Consider the following 22,494-nt stretch of genomic DNA (forward strand, 5'->3'; position numbering starts at 1 on the left):
GTTGCTACAAAAGTTGGGTATTCATCCTTTCTGATGGAGGCATAATACTCCATAGTGTATAGAGGTTTGTTATTTTTTTCCACTGCTATTATTTTTTTGACATCTTAAAAATAGTGGTAAAATATTCATAACAAAGAAGTTAACATTTTTAAAAAGATTTTATTTGTTTATTTGACAGAGAGAGAGATCACAAGTAGGCAGAGAGGCAGACAGATAGAGAGAGGGGGAAGCAAGTCCCCGCTGAGCAAAGAGCCCGATGTGGGGCTCGATCCCAGGACCCCGGGATCATGACCTGAACTGAAGGCAGAGGCTTTAACCCACTGAGCCACCCAGGCACCCCCCCCCAAGTTAACATTTTAACCATTTTTATGAGTATAATCCAGTGGAATTAAGTATATTCATAGTGTTGTGCAGCCTTCATGAGTATTCAATTCCAGAATTTTTCATCATCCCAAACAGGGACTCTGTACCTTTTTAACAGGTAACTCCCCATTTTTCCCTTCCTTCAGTCCCTGAGAATTGTTCTTCTTTCTAGCTCTCTATCTATAGATAAATATTTCTATCTATCTGTGAAATTTCCTATTCTACGTACCTCATGTAATGGAATCATGCATTATTTGCCCTTTTGTGTCCGGCTTATTTTACTTAGCATAGCGTTTTCAAAGCTCATCCATGTTGTAGCATGTATCAAAATTTCATTTATTTTAGGGTGCCAGGGTGGCTCAGTTCGTTGAGTGTCTGCTTTCAGCTCAGGTCATGATCCTGGGGTCCTGGGATCAAGTCCTGCATCAGGCTTGGATCCTGCTTCTTGACCTCTGCCCCTCTGTCTCATGAATAAATAAAATCTTTTAAAAAGATTTCATTTATTTTAAATGTTGAATAATATTCCCTTATATATGCATGTTACATTTCATTATTCTATTCAGTCATCAATGGACACTTTGTTCATAATACTTTTCTTTTGGAAAATTTCTAGTTCTTTTGCATATTCATTGGCTCTTGTTTTATTTGTGCTTGCTTGTGTTTCATACTTTCCTTTTTTAAATGGAAGTTACTCATTTCTTTAAACATTTTAAAGATAGAAAAATGTTTGTCAAACTTATAAAATTCTGAAAAGATTTTTTAAGATTATTTTAAAATCTTGATCATTATATTTTCATATGTTTTAGAATTTTGATTTTTAGAAGTGAGAGATTCTGTTTTTCCCTTCCTTCTCTCTCTCTGAGCACATCTATCTGGTGCTTATACAGCTACCTCTGCCTACTCCCAATGCCCCATGTAGAACAAAGTGCTACAAGAGCATTTTAGATCTCCTTCTCCATAGCTATATTGGGGCTTTGGCAAATCCTGACCTTAGACTGAAGGGAGGAAGGGACTGCTTTAGGCCCAATCTCTTTAGCCCTGGAGCTTGCTAAAAGTCATAGTTCCCAGTGAGGTACAGTAACAGCTTTTTTGTTGTTGTTGTTGTTGTTTTGTTGTTGTTTTTTTACTTGGCCTGTTGGACAGTATGTTTGTAATAATACTATATCTGAATTTAAAAAATTTTTAGGATATTGATTATGTATTATGATCTAAGAAAAATAAGTCAATTTTAGTTTCAACTTAGATTAGTTAAATTGAAGTGATTCCAAAGCCTTACAATTTTAAAATAGGAACATTGCAAATTTCCCATGGATCTCCCTATTTAAAATAGCTGAATATATAATAGATGAAACTTTCCACTTTATACCATATATCATTTCTGTGTTAATTCTACTAAAACACAACACTCTTATAACATGTCCCATGACTCTTTCCATAGGGTCAAATTTAAATCTCTTAGCCCTGCCTTGACAACACCTTTCTGTCTTTTCAGTTTCCCATGTTCTCAACATGAATCCTCTTTAATACTTCTTGCTCATTATTTTTTCTGTACCTTTCTTCATAGCTTATTAGAGCTTCTCTATCCATCTCTTTGCCTTTCAAAGCTAAGCTTTCTTTAGGAACATCACTTCCTTCATGAAGCTCTATCTGATCATCGGGTAAAAGTGAACCTTTTCCTTCCAAGCTGCATTAGAATTTACAGTTGATGTTACACAGCACCTATTTGTGCTTTACATTTAAGTTTTGTTATTAGGATTGTGATATCCCTGATTGTTTCTATAAATCTCCTAATTATCTTTGTAGCATTCTTAATATGTAGTATATAAAAATAATTTCAGAAATTAACATTTATACTAGTTATCCAGTATTTTGAAGAAATAAAGGCTATCTTCTCATTCATTTTTGTCTGGCAGGTCATTAATACTTACTCTTTTTCAGATCTGGCTTTTGCCATTGGCTTACTCTCCTTCTGAGAAGTTCAATATGACTTATTGTTTTTTAAAAAATAAAAGTAAACCATTCATTTCAAAACTATTATAGTAGTACTTGAAATAATTGGTAAAGTTGAATCTAGGAATTACTACCTTGGATGCTGTTGGCACAAGGAAAAAAATGTATCACACTTTACAAGCACTTGATGAAAACTTTTATTTCTGAAATCAATCCGAGAAGATTGTTTTCATCTGCAGGAATAAAGCAGATGAAATAAAACAATAACTCTATAAAAGATCATCAAGTAACATATATTCATTGACAGTCAATATTAATGCACTGAGTCATCTCTGAATGGTGGTTTGTCAGCTTCTTCCTGTGCAAAGACATAATACATAATGCGAATTTTGTGAAATAAACTTCTTTTGCTTTCCAAGTTGTTGGCTCTGGCTAAAAAATAAGAATTATTGTGTTTCAATCACTTTAGCATACCAGTATATAAATTTTTAGTCCAGAGAGTATTTCATTATCCCTCACAATTGGCATAGACATTGTAAAAATATTATCAAGTCATGCCCGTATTTTGAACAACCTTTCAATACTTTTTCATTCATTTTACTTGAGTTAAGATCTGGGACGTTTAGTATCATTTGAAAAGGGCCTGTGAGAGCTGGCCTCAGTGTTACCAGCCTTTTTTATTTTTTTTAAATTTATTTTTATTTTTTCAGTGTTCCAAGATTCATTGTTTATGCACCACACCCAGTGCTCCATGCAATACATGCCCTCCATAATACCCACCACCAGGCTCACCTAACCCCCCAACCCCTCCCCTCCAAAACCCTCAGTTTGTTTCTCAGAGTCCAGCCTTTTTAAAGTTCTTGTTTATGTGAAATTCTTTCCCATTTCAGTGGTTTCTTGTATACTGTTTCCTCTGCAGGTGGCACCATACCTATTTTTCCTCCCTACACACATTTCTTGTCATGAACATTTTGCATCTTTTGGACCTTAACACTTGTTTAGAGAAGATTTCACTGATCCCTTTTCTTTTTAAGTCATGTCCCCCAGTTAAAATCACTGATTTTACACATTAATTTCCTTCTTAGATTCATCACTGTTCATATTGTATGTTGTGATTATTGTTGATTCTCTGTCCAGAGCAAGAGCTCTCTGAAGATAGGGACACTGTCCACTTTTGTTCACTGATAAATTCTTGGCAGTTTACCACAGGGACTGGCACCATAGTAGATGCTGCTTATGGAGTAGACTGAGGGAATCCCCGTAACTTTCTGATCCTTAGGAGGATCAGAATTCCTCTACCAGACCCAGAATTCCTCTACTGACACAATTTTCTAAGAAAGCACAATACTAGTATAAGGGAGAGTTTATAAAATGTTTCAAAAACCAGTGTCTGGGTTCCCTCCCTCCCCCATTTCCATTAGATCTTTTATGTCAAGATCATAAGCTAATTTGCATTACTAGTAAATGTTAAAGAACACAAATAATTTAAAAAATTAATTTAAGCAAGACATGGGTGATATATGGTCTTTAAAGAAAAAGGCTCAAAATGGTCTTTTAAAAAGTCTGTTTTAAAGACAGTATTTCTAAAATTAAAATTAAGGACTTACATATCAAGTCCTTAATTTTTTAAGGACTTGTTTTTTCATGAATTGAGTTCATTTACACTATTGCACTATATTATGGCAAAAGAATCTTCAATCAGTTGGTTATAGCTCTCCTTTATGTTTGCATGAACTTAACTTTGAGTTACACACATTGAAAAGGTCAGTAGATAGGATTCTGGCATTTTATCAAAGATAATGTGGCTGTTGTTGTGGCTCTGGTTCTAGGCAGTATGAAACTGTGGTACCACTTGAAGATTCTATTGTGACTGAGGTTACAGCAACTCTACAAGAATGGGCCAGTCTGTGGAAACAACTCTATGTGGTAAGTATTGATAATTGGCTTACTAGATCGTTAAAGTTCCATTAGAAAAGTGAAAAAAAATTATCTTACATATGCCAATTACAAATTTTTAGACTTCTGAATATTTGCAACTTTTCAAAGTATGTTCCTAATATTAACTGAAACATGTTTTCAGTTATCAGTGTTGTTCAGTCTGAAGAGAGCACATTATTCATATGCCTCCAGTCCCTCTACCCTATCCCAGTCAGTAGAATAACATTAGGGATTTTAGCTGTCTTTCTCACTGCTGTCGCTTGAGAAGCTTTCATAAAACAAGTGTTTCCTGAATGAATGAACAAACTTAAGAGTTTCATTGTGAACGTAAAGTTGGGTAAAGGCCAAGAAGTTTTATCAACAGATTCTTATAGTCACTAAGCTTAAAGGATATGCCATATAGGACATGGTTTGCTAAGTCTACAATTAATAGGTTAATAAAAAACGTGGTCCATGTCCTCTGGAAACTTAGAGTAGAGAGCGATAGGACACATAAAATCTAGGCTGGAAAAAAGTGACAAGTTTTGGGTTCTGTTATTTCATCAAGATGGAGTAGGCACATTCTGTTATACTCCTCTTACTAATTACAACAAAAATCCTGGACAAAACTCCTAAGTCATCTACCAGAAAACTCTGAAAGCAAAGGAAAAGAAAGTGGAGTGACTAGGGACCTTTGAACTCAAGGACTGAATGAATTCCAAGATTGTTTTTTCTTGCCTCCCATATACTATGGCTCGGGCTCTAGAGAAGCCCACCACCTGGAAATACTAATAGGTGCAAACAAAAAAGCATCAAAAAAACCCCCTTTTCGGCAAAGGCTGGTGCAGCAAGACAGAAACCTTTTTCCTCGACATCAGACGGGGTGCAGATGTAACAAGGTTTGAGTGAGGCACGTGTCATACAACTGTGTGAACACCCTATCTTCATGCTTATGAACTACAAAAGGATCAAGATAGAAACCCTTTAAGTTATCCTTTCTGTTCTCTACAGAACATTGCAATAAAAGCTGCACTCCCTTGTACCCACCCAAACAGGCATTACTATAGTGGAATTGGTGACCAGAACTCCCATCTTACATACCCACTTTTCCTCACACCTGCAGTAACAAGATGTCCCTCTCCAGTGGAGCCTCAGGCCAAACTCTTGACTTCTACCCCTCCCCACTTCAGTAATGAGGCAGTGCCTCTCTCTTCAGTGGGGCCTGCAGGATTCTGACTGCAACTTCACCCAGCACTTCCAAGGTGGCACCTTCCCCAGCAGAGCCTGTGGGTGGGACTCTGGAGTTTACAACTACCCAGTGTTAACAAGGTGATGCCCTTATTTTGCAGAGTTCTGTGGGCTTCCTCCTGTGCTCTGAAGTAAGGAAGAAGCATCCCTATACAGAGGATCCTGTGGTTAGAACTCCTGATTTCCACTTCCCTTGTAATAATAAGTGGGTCCCTTTCCAGCTGAACCTGTAGGCAGAACTGACTCTCACCCCCTCCCCATTAATGAGACAGTACCTCTCTCTAGCACACGATGTGAAGAGTACCCTGTTTTTCATCCTTGCCCTGCTGAAATGAGGCAGTGCTTCTCCACCCAAATCCATGCTGAGTATAAATAAAGTGGAGTTCTGCTATCTCGGTAATACACTAATGGGGGAAACCAGGAGAGCACTGGAAGGACTTTATATACTAAACTGACATTTAAATTACAGCCCACAAAAGTAAGCCTACGATTGCATTCTGAACTGAAGCAGATTGCCCACCTGTTAAAGTAGAAGATTTAAATAGGAATCAGAATGTCATAGCATAATACTTAAAATGTCCAGTATACAGACCAAATTTATTTCACATATGAAAAATCAGGAAAATCTCAATTCTAATAAAATAAGATAATCAACAGATGCCAATTTTGAAATGACACAGATGTTGGAATCATCAGCAAGGATCTTAAAGCTGTTTTTGTAAAATTGCTCCACCAAGCAACTAGAGACACTATTGAAACAAATGAAAACATAGTAAACTGCAGCAATAGAAGTAGAAAACATAAAGAATCCAATGAAAATTTTAGAACTGAAAAATACAGTAACCAAAATTTAAAAATTACTGGATAGGCTCAATAGCAGCATGGAAGAAACAGAGGAAGGAATTAGTGAACTTAAAGATGGATCAATAGAAGTTATTCAATATGAATAATGGAGAGAAACTAAATGGAAAAGTAACCTTAGCCTCAGAGACCTGTGGGTCAACAATAAAAGATCTAATATTTGAGGCATTAGAGCACTAGACAGAAAGGACAGAATGTGGACCTAAGAAATTTTTGAAGAATAGCTTAAATCTTCCCAAATTTGGCAAAAGACTTAAGTCTACAGACTCAAGAAGCTGAGTGAATTCCAAACAGGATAAACCTAAAGAAATCCATGCATAGTCACATTGTTGTTAAACTTCTGAAAATTAAAACAAAAGAAAATAATCTTTATATATATGCACTGTTGTATTTATGTATTTAAAATACATATATATGTTGTATATACATATATATGTATTGTAAAATTTTACATATTTTTAAATTTCAATTTAATTAATATATAGTGTTAGATTGGTTTCAGATGTATAAGATAGTGATACAACAACTCTATATATTACTCTGTGCTTATCATAAGTGCACTCTTTTTTTCGTGTTTTTTAAAAATATTGTTTAAATTTTACTCAGCTAACATACAGTGCAATATTGGTTTCTGGAGTAGAATTCATCTCCTATATACAATACCTAGTGCTCATCAACATGACTGCCCTCTTTAATACCCATTACCCATCTAGCCCGTCTCCTACCCACCTCTCTCCATCAGTTCTCAGTTTGTTCTCTCTCATTAAGAGTCTCTTATGGCTTGTTTCCCTCCCTCTTTTTTTTCTTTTTCCCCTTCCCATATGTTCATCTGTTTTTTTTCCCTTAAATCCCACATATGAGTGAGGTTATATGGTATCTATCTTTCTCTGACTAACTTATTTCACTTACCATAATACACTCTAGCTCTATCCATGTCATTGCAAATGGCAAGATTTCATTCTTTGTGATGGCTGAGTAATATTCCATTGTGTGTATGTGTGTGTACACACACATACACCATATGTTCTTTATCCATTTATCATTCGATGGATATTTGGGCTCTCTCCATACTTTGGATATTATTGATAGTGCTGCTATAAATATCAGGGCACATGTACCCCTTTGAATCAGTATTTTTGTATCCTTTGGGTAAATACCTAGTAGTGCAGATGCTGGATCGTAGGGCATTTCTATTTTTAACTTTTTGAGGAACCTCCAAACTGTTCTCCAGAGTGGTTGTACCAGTTTGCATTCCCAAAAACAATGCAAACAGGTTCTCTTTTCTCTGCATCCTTGCTAACACCTGTTGTTTCTTGTGTTGTTAATTTTTAGCCATTCTGAGAGGTGTGAGGTGGTATCTGATTATGGTTTTGATTTGTATTTTCTTTTTTTTATTTAATTTTATTTTTTCAGTGTTCCAAGATTCATTGTTTATGCGCCACAGCCAGTGCTCCATGCAATACGTGCCCTCCTTAATACCTACCACCAGGCTCACCTAACCCCCCACCCCTCTCCCCTTCAAAACCCTCAGTTTGTTTCTCAGAGTCCACAGTCTCTCAGGGTTCATCTCTCCCTCCGTTTTCCCCCAATTCATTTTCCTTTCCTTCTCCTAATGTCCTTCTAGTTATTCCTTATGCTCCACAAGTAAGTGAAACCATATGATAATTGACTCTCTCTGCTTGACTTATTTCACTCAGCATAATCTCTTCCAGTCCTGTCCATGTTGATACAAAAGTTGGGTATTCATCCTTTCTGATGGATGCATTATATTCCATTGTATATATGGACCATATCTTCTCTATCCATTCATCTGTTGAAGGGCATCTTGGCTCTTTCCACAATTTGATGATTGTGGCCATTGCTGCTATGAACATTGGGATACAGATGGCCCTTCTTTTCAGTACATCTGTATCTTTGGGGTAAATAACCAAAGTAGTGCAATTGCTGGGTCATAGGGTAGCTCTATTTTTAATTTCTTAAGGAATCTCCACACTGTTTTCCAAATTGGCCACACCAACTTGCATTCCCACCAACAGTGTAACAAGACAGTAAACAACAAGTGTAGGAGAGGATGTGGAGAAAGGGGAACACTTGATTTGTATTTTCTTGATAATGAGTGATGTTGAGCATCTTTTCATGTGTCTGTTGGCCATCTGATGTCTTATTTGGAAAAGTTTCTAGATAAGTGCACTCTTAATCCTCTTCACCTATTTGACCTATCCCCCTACCCACTAAAGGAAAAAATCTTGAAAGGGAAATGACACATTACTGGTGTAACTCGACAAGGAAGATGTGATCCATATACACTATGGAGTATTATGCCTCCATCAGAAAGGATGAATACCCAACTTTTGTAGCAACATGGACAATTTGAATGACAACAGATTTCTCATAAGAAACTATGGAAGACGCAAGGAGGTGGTCCAACATTTTTTGACCACGGAAGGAAAAAACCTGATGTTACCCCAGATTTGTGTATCCGGGAGAAATATACTTCAGGAATGAAGGAGAAATAAATATATTTTCAGATAAAGGAAAGCTAAGAAAATTTTTTGCCCGTGGATCGGTTCTAAAATAGTAAGTACAAAGGAAATGTATCAGACACAAAGGAAGAGGTAATGAAAGGACACTTGGAGCAGAGGAGTGAAGAAAGTAATAGAAAGAGTAAATTCTCTTTAGTTTTTGAAATTGTCTTTCAGGATACAAAGTAAAAATTATAACACTGATATAGTTCTCAATATATGTAGAAGTTATATTTAAGGAAGTTGTATCTAAGGTGGTGAGGGAAAGGCACATAAATTATGGTAAGATATCTGCAATCTATTTCAAGTGGTAAGATGCTCAGACTAGTAGACTATAATAAGTTATGTATGTACGTTATAATCCCTAGAGCAATTATTAAAAATATTGCACAAAGCAATATGATAAAAATACTATAAATAAACCAAAATGGAATAGCAAAATGTTCAAGTGGCCTTGTAAGAAATTAAGAAAAGGAAACAGAGGAAAGTGAAACAGTGGGAACAAACAAATAATAAAAAGGTGGATATAAATCCTAACATGTGAATAATAAAAAGATAGAAATTGGCAGAGTTGATAAATAAAAAGGACTTAACTGTGTGCTGTCTGTAAAAAACTCACCTCATATATAATGATACAGGGGGTAAAAAAATAGAAAAAAATATATACATGCAAACACTAATTCAAAGAAAGCTTGAATGGCTAGATTAAAAAGAGATTGTTAAATTAACTATGGATTATTTCTTCCTTAAATAAATAAAAATAAAATTAATTATATTACTATAAATGGGGTGCCTGGGTGGTTCAGTTGGTTAAATATTTGACTTTTGATTTCAGCTCAGATATAGTGATCTCAGGGTCATGAGATCGAGCCCTGAATTGAACTCCATGCAGGGAGTCTACTTTTGAGATTCTTTTTCTCCCTTTTCTTCTGCCCCTCTCCCATGCTTATGCATGCTCTCTCTCTCTCTCTCTATGAAATAAACAAATAGAACTTTAAAAAATGATACCACTGTAAGAAAAATTATCAGTTTAAAGAAAACTACCAGGGACAAAGGGACATTATGAAGTGGTAAGAAGATCAATTCACCAAGAAGGCATAACAATTTCAAATATGCATGCACCAAAGAACAAAGCTGCAAAATAAATGAAGTAAAACCTGAAAGGAGTGAATAGAGAAGATGGAGAAATCATCCATTATATTTGGCGATTTATAACGCTTTCCCCTAGCAATTGATTACAACCACTTGACAAAAGTCTGCAGGCATAGTTAAGTACAGAACAATGCCATCAACCATCAGGATCTAATTGGAAGTTTTAGAATGTTTCATCCAGTAAAGTTGGAATATAATTGTTTTCAAGCATACATGGAACATTCACCAAGAATAACAGTATCTTGGGTCATAGAAAAACTCAACAAATTTGCAGTAACTCGTATCATACAAATGATACTTTCACAGTAATGGAAACAAACTAGAAATCAATAACAGAAAGACAACAGGAAAATATTGAAGACTTAGAAATTAACACACTAGGGCACCTGGGTGGCTCAGTGGGTTGAGCCTCTGCCTTCGGCTCAGGTCATGATCTCAGGGTGCTGGGATCGAGGCCCTTATTGGGCTCTCTGATCAGCGGGGAGCCTGCTTTCTCCTCTCTTTCTCTATGCCTGCCTCTCTGCCTACTTGTGATCTCTCTCTCTGTTTCAAATAAATAAAAAAATAAAATCTTTAAAAAAAAAGAAATTAACACACTATTAAATAATCTGTGGATCAAAGAGGAAGTCTCAAGAAATAAAAATGAATGTAAACAAGTGAAATAAGTCAAGCAGAGAGAGTCAATTATCATATGGTTTCACTTATTTGTGGAGCATAACAAATAGCATGGAGGACATGGGGAGTTAGGAGAAGGCAGTTGGGGGAAATTGGAAGGGGAGGTGAACAATGAGAGACTATGGACTCTGAAAAACAATCTGAAGGGTTTGAAGAGGTGGGGGTGTGGGAGGTTGGGGGAACCAGGTGGTGGGTATTAGAGAGGGCACGGACTGCATGGAGCACTGGGTGTGGTACAAAAACAATGAATACTGTTAGGCTGAAAATAAATTTAAAAATGATTAAAAAAATGAATGTAAATGAAAATATAATATTGAAATGAATGTAAATGAAAATATACTATATTAAAATGTGTGGGACACAGTTAAAGCAGTGTTGAGAGGGACATTTATAGCATTAGGTGTATATAATAGAAAAAAAATGGTGTCAAATCAATAATTTCAGTTCCTACTTCAAGGATCTGAAAAAAAGAAGAAAACCCAAGCAAGCAGAATGCAGGAAAAAATAGAACAGAAATTAATGAGATTAAAAATAGAAAAACAAAAGAAAAAAATCAAACCAAAAGCCAGTTTTTAAAAATATCAATAAAATTGATAAACATTTATCAAGGCTAACAAAGAAAATGAGAGAAAATAGGAATTACCAATACATTGGGAGTAGAGATATCACTGTAGATGCCGCAAATATTAAATGGATAATAAGAAAACACTATAATACGTAAGTGAGAATCTATATGAATAAAACAAGTCCTTGAAAATCACAAATCACCAAAATTCACCCACAATGAAATTGGTAATCTGAATATCCAACAGCTATGAAAGTAACTAAATATATAGAAATCCTTCCAGAAAAGAAATGATTAGGCCCTGATGGTCCCACTGGTAAATTCTACCAACACTCCAAAGAAGAAAAACCAGCAGATCATATAATTGTCAGGAAGGCATTTGAGAAAATCCAGCACTCTATCATGATGAAAACTTTCAGCAAACTAGGAATAAAGGGGACTTTTTCACCCCGAGAAAGGGCATTTATGAAAACCTACAGCAAATGTCATACTTAATGGTGAAAGTCTGCTTTGGGGAGCAAGGTGAGGATGTCTGCTTTTTAACAGTTTTACTCAGCTTAATACTGGAAGTCTTCACCAGTGCAGTAAGGCAAAGAAAAGGAAGAAGAGACATACAGATGTGAATGAAGAAAAAAGCTGGTCCTATTTGGAGACCAGACATATTTGCGGAAAATACAAATCAAAACTACAGTGAGATATCACCTCACACCAATCAGAATTGGCTACATAGGAAATCCCAAAGAATCTTCAAACAAAAAAACCCACTAGAATGTACAAAAGATACTCCTAAAACAATTGAGTTTGCAGTTCCAAGATAGCAACTCAGAAAGTCTCTTTTTCTTTCAGTCAATTAACTAATTATATTGCCATATATTAGCAACGAAAAATTAGAAACCAAAATTTTAAAACAATACTATTTGATTAAAGGACAAAATATGAGACCTGAATCCATAAAAATCCTGGAGGAGAACACAGGCAGTAACCTCTTTGACACTGGTGATAGTTACTTCTTTCTAGATATGTCTTCTGAGGTAAGAGAAACAAAAGCAAAAATAAACTATTGAGATTTCATCAAAATGAAAATCTTCTGTACAATGAAGGAAACAATCAACAAAACTAAAAGGCAACCTATGGAATGGGGGAAGATATTTGCAAACTGCATATCTGATAAAGGATTAGTATTCAAAATGTATAAGGAACTTATAAAAATCAACACCCCAAAAATTAATAACCCAATTAAAAGATGAGCAGAAAACATGAATAGACATTTTTCTAAAGAAGACTTACAGATGGGGTGCCTGGGTGGCTCTGTTGGTTAAACGACTGCTTTCAGCTCAGGTCATGATCCTGGAGTCCCGGGATCAAGTCCCGCATCGGGCTCCCAGCTCCACAGGGAGTCTGCTTCTCTCTCTGACCTTCTCCTCGCTCATACTCTCTCTCACTGTCTTTCTCTCAAATAAATAAATAAAATATTTAAAAAAAAAGACTTACATATGGCCAACAGACACGAAATGTTGCTCAACACCCATCATTAGGAAAATACAAATCAAAACTATAGTGAAGTATCACCTCATGCCAGTTACAAGGGCTAAAATCAACAACACAAGAAACAACAGGTGTTGGCTAGGATGTGGAGAAAAGGGAACACTTTTTACACTGTTGGGTGGGAACGCAAATTGGTGCAGCCACTCTGCAAAACAGTATGGAGTTTCCTCAGTAAGTTAAAAATAGAAGTACCCTATGATCCAGCAGTTGCACTACTACAAAAATACTGATTCAGCAATTGGACTACTACAAAATACTGATTCAGAGCGGTACATGCACCCCGATGTTTACAGCATCATTATCAACAATAGCCAAACTATGGAGAGAGCCCAAATGTCCATTGAGTGATGGATGGATAAAGGAGATGTAGGGTCTATATACTATGGAATATTACTCAGCCATCAGAAAAATAAAATCTTGCCATTTGCAATGACATGGATGGAGCTAAAAAGTATTATACTAAGCAAAATAAGTCAGAGAAAGACAAATACCGTATGATTTCACTCATATGTGTAATTTAAGAAACAAAACTGTAGAGAACAAACTGATGGTTACTGGATGGGAGGTGGATGGGGGAATGGGTTAAATAGGTGATTGCATTTGTGATGAGCACCAGGTGTTGTATGAAAGTGCTGAATCACTAAATTCTACACCTGAAACCAGTATATTACACTATATGTTAACTAACCTGAATTTAAATAAAAACTTGAAAAAAAGGGAAAAATAATGGTGTTTTAAACAAAATGCACATTTATTTCTTTTTCAAGTGAGCGCAGACATTCTGGATTTGGTATTGCAGCTCTACAGTCATCAAAGACTCAGGATCAGAAATGTTCTGAATAAATTAGAGTTGCTATTTGATGCAGTAGCTTAGAATATTTAAAATTTGAAAAATCTTTCAGGTGTGGTTTGAGGCCAGTATACTCACTGATTTTCTAGAGACATGGAAAAACTTGAAAGTGGGAGTCTGTGTTGGAAAGAGGACAACTGCTAACAGTATTTTTTTTAAAAAATATTTTATACCTAATTTTGAAATTGCCATGGTAATTTTTAAATTTGCCTTCTGATGAGTGGAATGTTGAAATGTTGTCTTTCTTTGCCATTTTAACAAATTGCAGTGTTTCTGGTTAATTCTTTAAAAAGTATTGTTAATATGACAACTGTCAAATGATTGATCTTATTCTGAATGCACGTAGGAGGCCAGTCATGTAGCCAGTGAAATTCAAAACAAATGAATACACATCTTCTCCAAATGACTCTTTCTAGTGGAAGAGAATAAAAATTTGTTGTATTACTGAAATTAGTAAGAGAGCTAAACATTCTCCCTTTGTTTTCCCTACTTAATTTCAAGCCATATAGTTCTTCTTAATCTAACTTTACAAAAGGCAAGTAGCTAGAGACCTAGCTGTCCTCTGAGAAAGAGTATACTTAAAGCAGAATGAATCTAGGTTAACAACTTTTAAAGTCTAATGGACTCTGAGAAATTTACTGAGGGTTTTGGAGGGGAGGGGTGGGGGAATGGGTTAGCCTGGTGATGGGTATTAAGGAGGGCAGGTATTGCATGGAGAACTGGGTGTTACATGCAAACAGTGAGTCTTGAAACACTACATCAAAAGAACTGTAAGAGACTCTTAATCTCACAAAACAAACTGAGGGTTGCTGGGGGGAGGGGGTTTATGGAGAGGGTGGTGGGGTTATGGACATTGGGGAGGGTATGTGATATGGTGAGTGCTGTGAAATGTGTAAGCCTGACAATTCACAGACCTGTACCCTTGGGGCAAATAATAATGTTGCATGTTAATAAAAATAATTAAAAAAATTTTTAACCCTAACATAATCAAACAAATCAAGTCTAGTTTATCTGATTCTGAAAACAAAAGAAAACTAAATGATGAAGAGTAAACTGAGAAACAATTCTCAACATAGATAACTATAAAGATTAACATCTTTCTGTATAGAGTACATAAAAATCAATAGGAAAACTAGTAAGAATACCAGTAGATAATCAGAAAAGGTACAAGCCATTCATAAAACAATACATTAAGGTAATACTCAGTCTGACTAGTAAGAGATGTACATTAAATCAGTGAGATGATGAGATAACCCTAACTATTCCCAGATATTCTCCTTCAAATTAACAGGCAAGAAAGTAAATTTATTTTTATTTTTATTTTTTTATTATGTTCAGTTAGCCAACATATGATACAACATTACTTTTTGATGTGGTGTTCAATGATTCATTAGTTGCATATAACACCTAGTGCTCACCATAACACATGCCCTCCTTAATACCCATCACCCAGTTATCCCATTCCCCCTCCCCCACCTCCCCTCTGTAACCCTCAGTTTGTTTCCCAGAGTCCAGAGTCTCTCATGGTTTGTATCCCTCTCTGATTTCTTCCCATTCAATTTTCCCTCCCTTTCATGGTCCTCTGTGCTATTCCTTATGTTGCATATATGAGTGAAACCATATGATAATTGTCTTTCTGTGTTTGGCTTATTTCATTTAGCATAATCCCCTCCAGTTCCATAAAAGAAAGAAAGGAAGGAAGGAAGGAAAGAAGGAAGGAAAAGAGAAAGAAAAGAAAATCATCTTCTATTGAATTCTATTACTGATTTTCTTCATTCTTTGCTGCTGGGTACCAAATTTTAGTTAGCACATCTGAAGAATAATTTAGGAAAAGCCTTAAAATTCTTCAGATTTTAAAGTAACAAAAGTTATTCTAATTCTGGGAATTTGTTTTAAGATAATAATGTTAAATATGAGAAAAGAGTGAATATTTATTTCATAAATATTTACATAGAAGCAGTATTTGCAGTAGCAAAAACAAATTTACTTCTCCAAATGTGCCAACTGTGGTCCAGTTAAGACATAGATGAGTTAATGCTTACATCTAAAGAGCCACAGAAAAATTTAAATAGTATATTATATAATAAAGTGAATTTATGTAGAAATTTTGTATAAATTATAATCTCACCTGTATTATGAAAATATATTTGGAAAACACATGAAGAAAATGCATCATAATTTTAATGAAGATTAATTGAGGGACCAAAATGTTACTCTTTTTTTAATCTATTTTAAAATTTTTGAGTGGTTAATATATATTATTTTTAGGAAAATATAAAACTGTCATTTTTTAAAAAATTTTTTTAAAGATTTTATTTATTTATTTGACAGATCACAAGTAGGCAGAGAAGCAGGCAGAGAGAGAGGAGGAAGCAGGCTCCCTGTTGAGCAGAGAGCCTGATGCTGGGCTCAATCCCAGGACCCTGAGATCATGACCCGAGCCGAAGGCAGAGGCTTTAACCCACTGAGCTACCCAGACGACCTGTAAAACTGTCATTTAAATAAATAATGAATGACACTGTGAAATAATGCTAACAGTGTTAATTGAATAAGATATATATGCAAGAGATTAAGGTAGGAGATTATACTAGTTAATTTGCTATGTTTATCTTTTGTCACAGTATCAGTAAGTATACATTAAATTCTAGAGAAAGGGCTTTGGACATGCTCTCAAATTTGAGCGTTTCACCGTCTCTGTGAGGTTTCTTATTAAGTCTTAGATTTATAATAACCATGTATACACAAAAAAACTTCATCAGAGAGTTGTTAGAGATTAAATAAAATTGCATGTAAGGCTTCAAGCACTAAATCAGTGTTGATTGTATTATCTTGTTTTTTATATTAATTATATGTCTCCCCGGGTATATGTAATTGACATCTATTTTCTGATATAGGTAATATTTAGAATGATAGCAGTTTCATCACTTAAGAAGCTTCTCTCTCTAGAGAAATAAATAGACTCAATGAAGTGGACTTCATTTGTATAATGAGGTATAATGGAGTGCTTGGATAAGATTGTATGTATACATGAGCCAGGATAGAAAATCCTCCATTCCTCTGAGGCAGTTTAAACCTTAATCTCCCATTCCAGTAGCCTTATTTTGATATGAAAACCATCATTTATGGAAAAATGGTGACATATTACTCATTCCTGTCTAAAACAAGATTGTGAACTTTTAAATATTTACGCTGCAAGTACTTTTTTTTTTTTTAATGAAAGCACAAGAAATCACACACAGTAGTGCCTGGGTGGCTAAGTTAGTTAAGCATTTGCTTAGGTCAAGATCCCAGGGTCCTGGGATGGAGGCCCACATGGGGGTCCCCAGTCAGTGGGGAATCTGCTTCTTCCTCTCCCTCTGTGCATGCTCTCTCTGTCTCAAAAATAAAAAAAAAAATCTTAAAAAGAAATTACACACAGATCCCCAATTGCCAACATAGCAATTGAGGTCAATTTTTAATAAAACTAGAAAATAAATTTATTAGAATTGTCTTTATTCTTCATTTTTAGAGTTATTATAGCAATGGAAAAAGGAAAATTTTCCAACAACAAGAAATCTTCATCAAAAAAGTATATATGATTGACTCTCTGCTTGACTAATTTCACTCAGCATAATCTGTTCCAGTCCCGTCCATGTTGTTACAAAAGTTGGGTATTCATCCTTTCTGATGGAGGCATAATACTCCATCATGTATATGGACCACATCTTCCTTATCCATTCGTCCGTTGAAGGGCATCTTGGTTCTTTCCACATTTTGGCGACCGTGGCCATTGCTGCTATAAACATTGGGGTACAGATGGCCCTTCTTTTCACTACATCTGTATCTTTGGGGTAAATACCCAGTAGTGCAATGGCAGGGTCATAGGGAAGCTCTATGTTTAATTTCTTGAGGAATCTCCACACTGTTCTCCAAAGTGGCTGCACCAACTTGCATTCCCACCAACAGTGGAAGAGGGTTCCCCTTTCTCCACATCCCCTCCAACACATGTTGTTTCCTGTCTTGCTAACTTTTTACCATTCTAACTGGTGTAAGGTGGTATCTCAATGTGGTTTTAATTTGAATCTCCTTGATGGCTAGCGATGATGAACATTTTTTCATGTGTCTGATAGCCATTTGTATGTCTTCCTTGGAGAAGTGTCTGTTCATATCTTCTGCCCATTTTTTAATATGGTTGTCTGTTTTGTGTGTGTTGAGTTTGAGGAGTTCTTTATAGATCCTGGATATCAATCTTTTGTCTGTACTGTCATTTGCAAATATCTTCTCCCATTCCGTGGGTTGCCTCTTTGTTTTGTTGACTGTTTCCTTTGCTGTGCAGAAGCTTTTGATCTTGACGAAGTCCCAAAAGTTCATCTTTGCTTTTGTTTCCTTTGCCTTTGGAGACATATCTTGAAAGAAGTTGCTGTGGCTGATATCGAAGAGGTTACTGCCTATATTCTCCTCTAGGATTCTGATGGATTCCTGTGTCATGTTGAGGTCTTTTATCCATTTTGAGTTTATCTTTGTGTATGGTGTAAGAGAATGGTCGAGTTTCATTCTACATATAGCTTTCCAGTTTTCCCAGCACCATTTATTGAAGAGACTGTCTTTTTTCCACTGTATATTTTTTCCTGTTTTGTCAAAGATTATTTGCCCATAGACTTGAAGGTCCATAATAGGCTCTCTACTCTGTTCCACTGGTCTATGTGTCTGTTTTTATGCCAGTACCATGCTGACTTGGTGATCACAGCTTTGTAGTAAAGCTTGAAATCAGGTAACGTGATGCCCCCAGTTTTATTTTTGTTTTTCAATATTTCCTTAGCGATTCGGGGTCTCTTCTGATTCCATACAAATTTTAGGATTATTTGCTCCAGCTCTTTGAAAAATACTGGTGGAATTTTGATTGGAGTGGCATTAAAAATATAGATTGCTCTAGGCAGTATAGATTTTTAACAATGTTTATTCTTCTGATCCAAGAGCATGGAATGGTCTTCCATCTTTTTGTGTCTTCTTCAATTTCTTTCATGAGTGTTCTGCAAGAAATTAAAAATAGAGCTTCCCTATGACCCTGCAATTACACTACTGGGTATTTACCCCAAAGATACAGATGTAGTGAAGAGAAGGGCCATCTGTACCCCAATGTTTATAGCAGCAATGGCCACGGTCGCCAAAGTGTGGAAAGAACCAAGATGCCCTTCAGCAGACGAATAGATAAGGAAGATGTGGTCCATATACATGATGGAGTATTATGCCTCCATCAGAAAGGATGAATACCCAACTTTTGTATCAACATGGATGGGATTGGAAGAGTTTATGCTGAGTGAAATAAGTTAAACAGAGAGAGTCAGTTGTCATATGGTTTCTCTTATTTGTGGAGTATAAGGAATAACACAGAGGACATGGGGAGATGGCGAGGAGAAGTGAGTTGGGGCAATTGGAGTGGGAGACAAACCATGAGAGACTGTGGAGTCTGAGAAACAAACTGAGGGTTTTGGAGGGAGGGGGCGTGGGAGGTTGGGTGAGCCTGGTGGTGGGTATTATGGAGGGCATGTATTGCATGGAGCACTGGGTGTGGTGCATAAACAATGGATTCTGGAACAATGAGAAGAAATTTTAAAAAGTTTAAAAATGCTGCTATAAAAAACTACTACAAATCAAAAATAAGTAGAAAAATGAGCAGAAGGCTTGATTAGTCTTCTCACAAAACATATATTCCAGTACCATGCTGTCTTAGTGATCTCAGCTTTGTAGTAAAGCTTGAAATCAGGTAATGTAGACCAGTGGAACAGAGTAGAGAGCCCAGATATGGATCCTCAACTCTATGGTCAGTTAATCTTCGACAAAACAGGGGAAAAATATACAGTGGAAAAAAGACAGTCTCTTCAATAAATGGTGCTTGGAAAACTGGGTAGCTATATGTAGAAGAATGAAACTTGACCTTTCTCTTACACCGTACACAAAGATAAACTCAAAATGGATAAAAGACCTCAATGTGAGACAGGAATCCATCAGAATCCTAGAGGAGAACATAGGCAGTAACCTCTTCGATATCAGCCACAGCAACTTCTTTCAAGATATGTCTCCAAAGGCAAAGGAAACAAAAACCAAAATAAACTTTTGTTACTTCATCAAAATCAAAAGCTTCTGCACAGCAAAGGAAACAGTCAACAAAACAAAGAGGCAACCCACAGAATGGGAGAAGATATTTGCAAATGACAGTACAGACAAAAGATTGATATCCAGGATCTATAAAGAACTCCTCAAACTCAACACACACAAAACAGATAATCATATCAGAAAATGGGCAGAAGATATGAACAGACACTTCTCCAAGGAAGACATACAAATGGCTATCAGACACATGAAAAAATGTTCATCATCACTAGCCATCAGGGAGATTCAAATTAAAACCACATTGAGATATCACCTTATACCAGTTGGATTGGCCAAAATTAGCAAGACAGGAAACAACGTGTGTTGGAGGGGATGTGGAGAAAGGGGAACCCTCTTCCACTGTTGGTGGGAATGCAAGTTGGTGCAGCCACTTTGGAGAACAGTGTGGAGATTCCTCAAGAAATTAAACATAGAGCTTCCCTATGACCCTGCCATTGCACTACTGGGTATTTACCCCAAAGATACAGATGTAGTGAAAAGAAGGGCCATCTGTACCCAATGTTTATAGCAGTTCCTAGATTTTACTAGAAATAAAGCACAGCTTTCTTAATTCTGCTGTATAGCGTCTTTCTAATCTTTGGAAGATTAAATTTTTAAATTGAAGGTGGGATGTCATGTTGAGGTCCACTTACAGAACAGAAGATATAAAATCCATTTTTACGGTCATCCTAAGAATATTGATTTGCTAAGGATTAAGAACATATGTGCTTACATCATAGATTTTGTGTCCATAGGAGAGGAATTCAGCAGAGAGACTTTGTATAGTGCATGTAAGTGCATCGGGTCTGGAGGGATATTCCTGAGTTCAAATCCTGATGCTGCAACATGGTAGCTTGATAGCTGAATGATTTTGTGCCTCTTAGTTTCCTTCTAGGAGATAATAATGGTGTCTACCTCCTAGGGTTGTCATGTCGCTTAATGGTATAAAAGTTTAGAATGGTGCCTGGCATATTTTTAAATGATGGATTAAATGTTTACTCATTATTTCATTTTTGTTGTTATTTAATAGGAATGATATTTACTACTGTAGGAGTTTATTCCTAAAGCAAGTCTTTAACTTTTTTAGTCCTACATTCTTACATTTACATTTTAACCTATCCACTCCACCCACTTCTCCTCTGGTAACCATTTTATTCTCTATAATTAAGAGTTTGAACTTCCAGACTCTTTCTATGAAGCCAGCATTACCCTGATCCCCAAACCAGGCAAAGACCCTACCAAAAAGAAAGCCAAAGTTGGTGGCATCACAATTCCGGACTTCAAGCTCTATTACAAAGCTGTCATCATCAAGATTGCATGGTACTGGCACAAAAACAGACACATAGATCAGTGGAACAGAATAGAGAGCCCAGAAATAGACCCTCAACTCTATGGTCAACTAATCTTCGACAAAGCAGGAAAGAATGTCCAATGTACCCATTTACTTCTTTAAGCATATTGTAGATGTCCATTTAATATTCTGTATCTGATCATTTCAGTCTTCAGGTTTTTTTTTTTCTGATTAAGTTGTCTTTTTATTTGCTGACCCTTGTTCATATTTGTTTATTTTAATCCTGGGTTTTTTTTTTTTTGAGTACTTGTTCTTTGGGGCTCTAACTCTAGGAATTCTTTAAAGCTAAGGTTAAAACATTTCTCGGCAAATTTGCATTTTTTTATTTCTTTTCAGCGTAACAGAATTCATTGTTTATGCACCACACCCAGTGCTCCATGCAATACGTGCCCTCCATAATACCCACCACTGGCTCCCCCAACCTCCCACCCCCGCCCCTTCAAAACCTTCAGATTGTTTTTCAGAGTCCATAGTCTCTCATGGTTTTTGCCAGATTCTTGGGGTATTAACTATCTGGAAACATGTTAAAACTTAAATTAAGGCTTCTTGGGTAGGAATTGCATTAAATGTGTAGATTGCTTTAGGTAGTATAGCCATTTTAACAATACTTATTCTTACAGTTGATGAGCATGGAATGTTTTCTATTTCTTTGTGTCCTCTTCCATTTCTTTCATCAGTGTTTTGTAGTTTTTAGAGTACAAACTTTTACCTCTTTGGTTAGGTTTATTCCTGGGTATCTTACGGTTTTTGGTTTGCTGTAGTGATCAAGACAGTCTGATACTGGCACAAAAATAGACACATGGATCAATGGAACAGAATTAGAAAACCCAGAAAGGAATCAGACTATATGGTCAACTAATCTTGGCAAAGCAGGAAAAGGTATCCTGTGGGAAAAAGATAGTCTCTTCAACAAATGGTGTTGGGAAAGCTGGGCAGCAACATGCAAAAGAATGAAAGTGGACCACTTTCTTAACACCATACACAAACTAAATTCAAAATGAATGAAAGACCTAAATGTGAAACAGGAAACCATTAAAATCCTAGAGGAGACAAAATAAACTATTGGGACTTCACCAAAAGAAAAAGCTGTAGAGAGAAGGAAACAATCAACAAAACTAAAAGGCAAACCTTGGAATGCAAGAAGGTATTTGAAAATGACATACCTGATAAAGGGTTAGTATCCAAAATATATAAAGAATTTATAAAACTCAAGACCTAGAAAGCAAATAATCCAGTTAAAAAATGGGCAGAAGACATGAATAGACATTTTTTCCAAAAATGATGGCCAACAGACACATGAAAGATGCTCAACCACGCTGATCATCAGGAAAATACAAATCAAACCTACAGTGAGATATCACCTCAC

General features: G+C 36.1%; 1 protein-coding gene and 1 pseudogene across 6 annotated transcripts in view; one reads left to right on the plus strand and one right to left on the minus strand.

The window, feature by feature from the left end:
* Nucleotides 1-22,494, plus strand: part of DOCK3 (dedicator of cytokinesis 3) — a 581,779-nt gene that overhangs the window by 228,550 nt on the left and 330,735 nt on the right. For all 6 annotated transcript variants that reach the window (XM_032868163.1, XM_032868164.1, XM_032868166.1 and 3 more), the window contains exon 5: nt 4,143-4,239. In XM_032868163.1, coding sequence (XP_032724054.1) covers nt 4,143-4,239 — 97 coding nt within the window. The remainder of the gene's footprint in view (nt 1-4,142; nt 4,240-22,494) is intronic.
* LOC116874133 lies at nt 5,103-5,199 on the minus strand (annotated as a pseudogene).

Source organism: Lontra canadensis, unplaced genomic scaffold (assembly GCF_010015895.1).
Source record: "Lontra canadensis isolate GAN:19392208 unplaced genomic scaffold, GSC_riverotter_1.0 scaffold35, whole genome shotgun sequence".
Classification (NCBI taxonomy): domain Eukaryota; kingdom Metazoa; phylum Chordata; class Mammalia; order Carnivora; family Mustelidae; genus Lontra; species Lontra canadensis.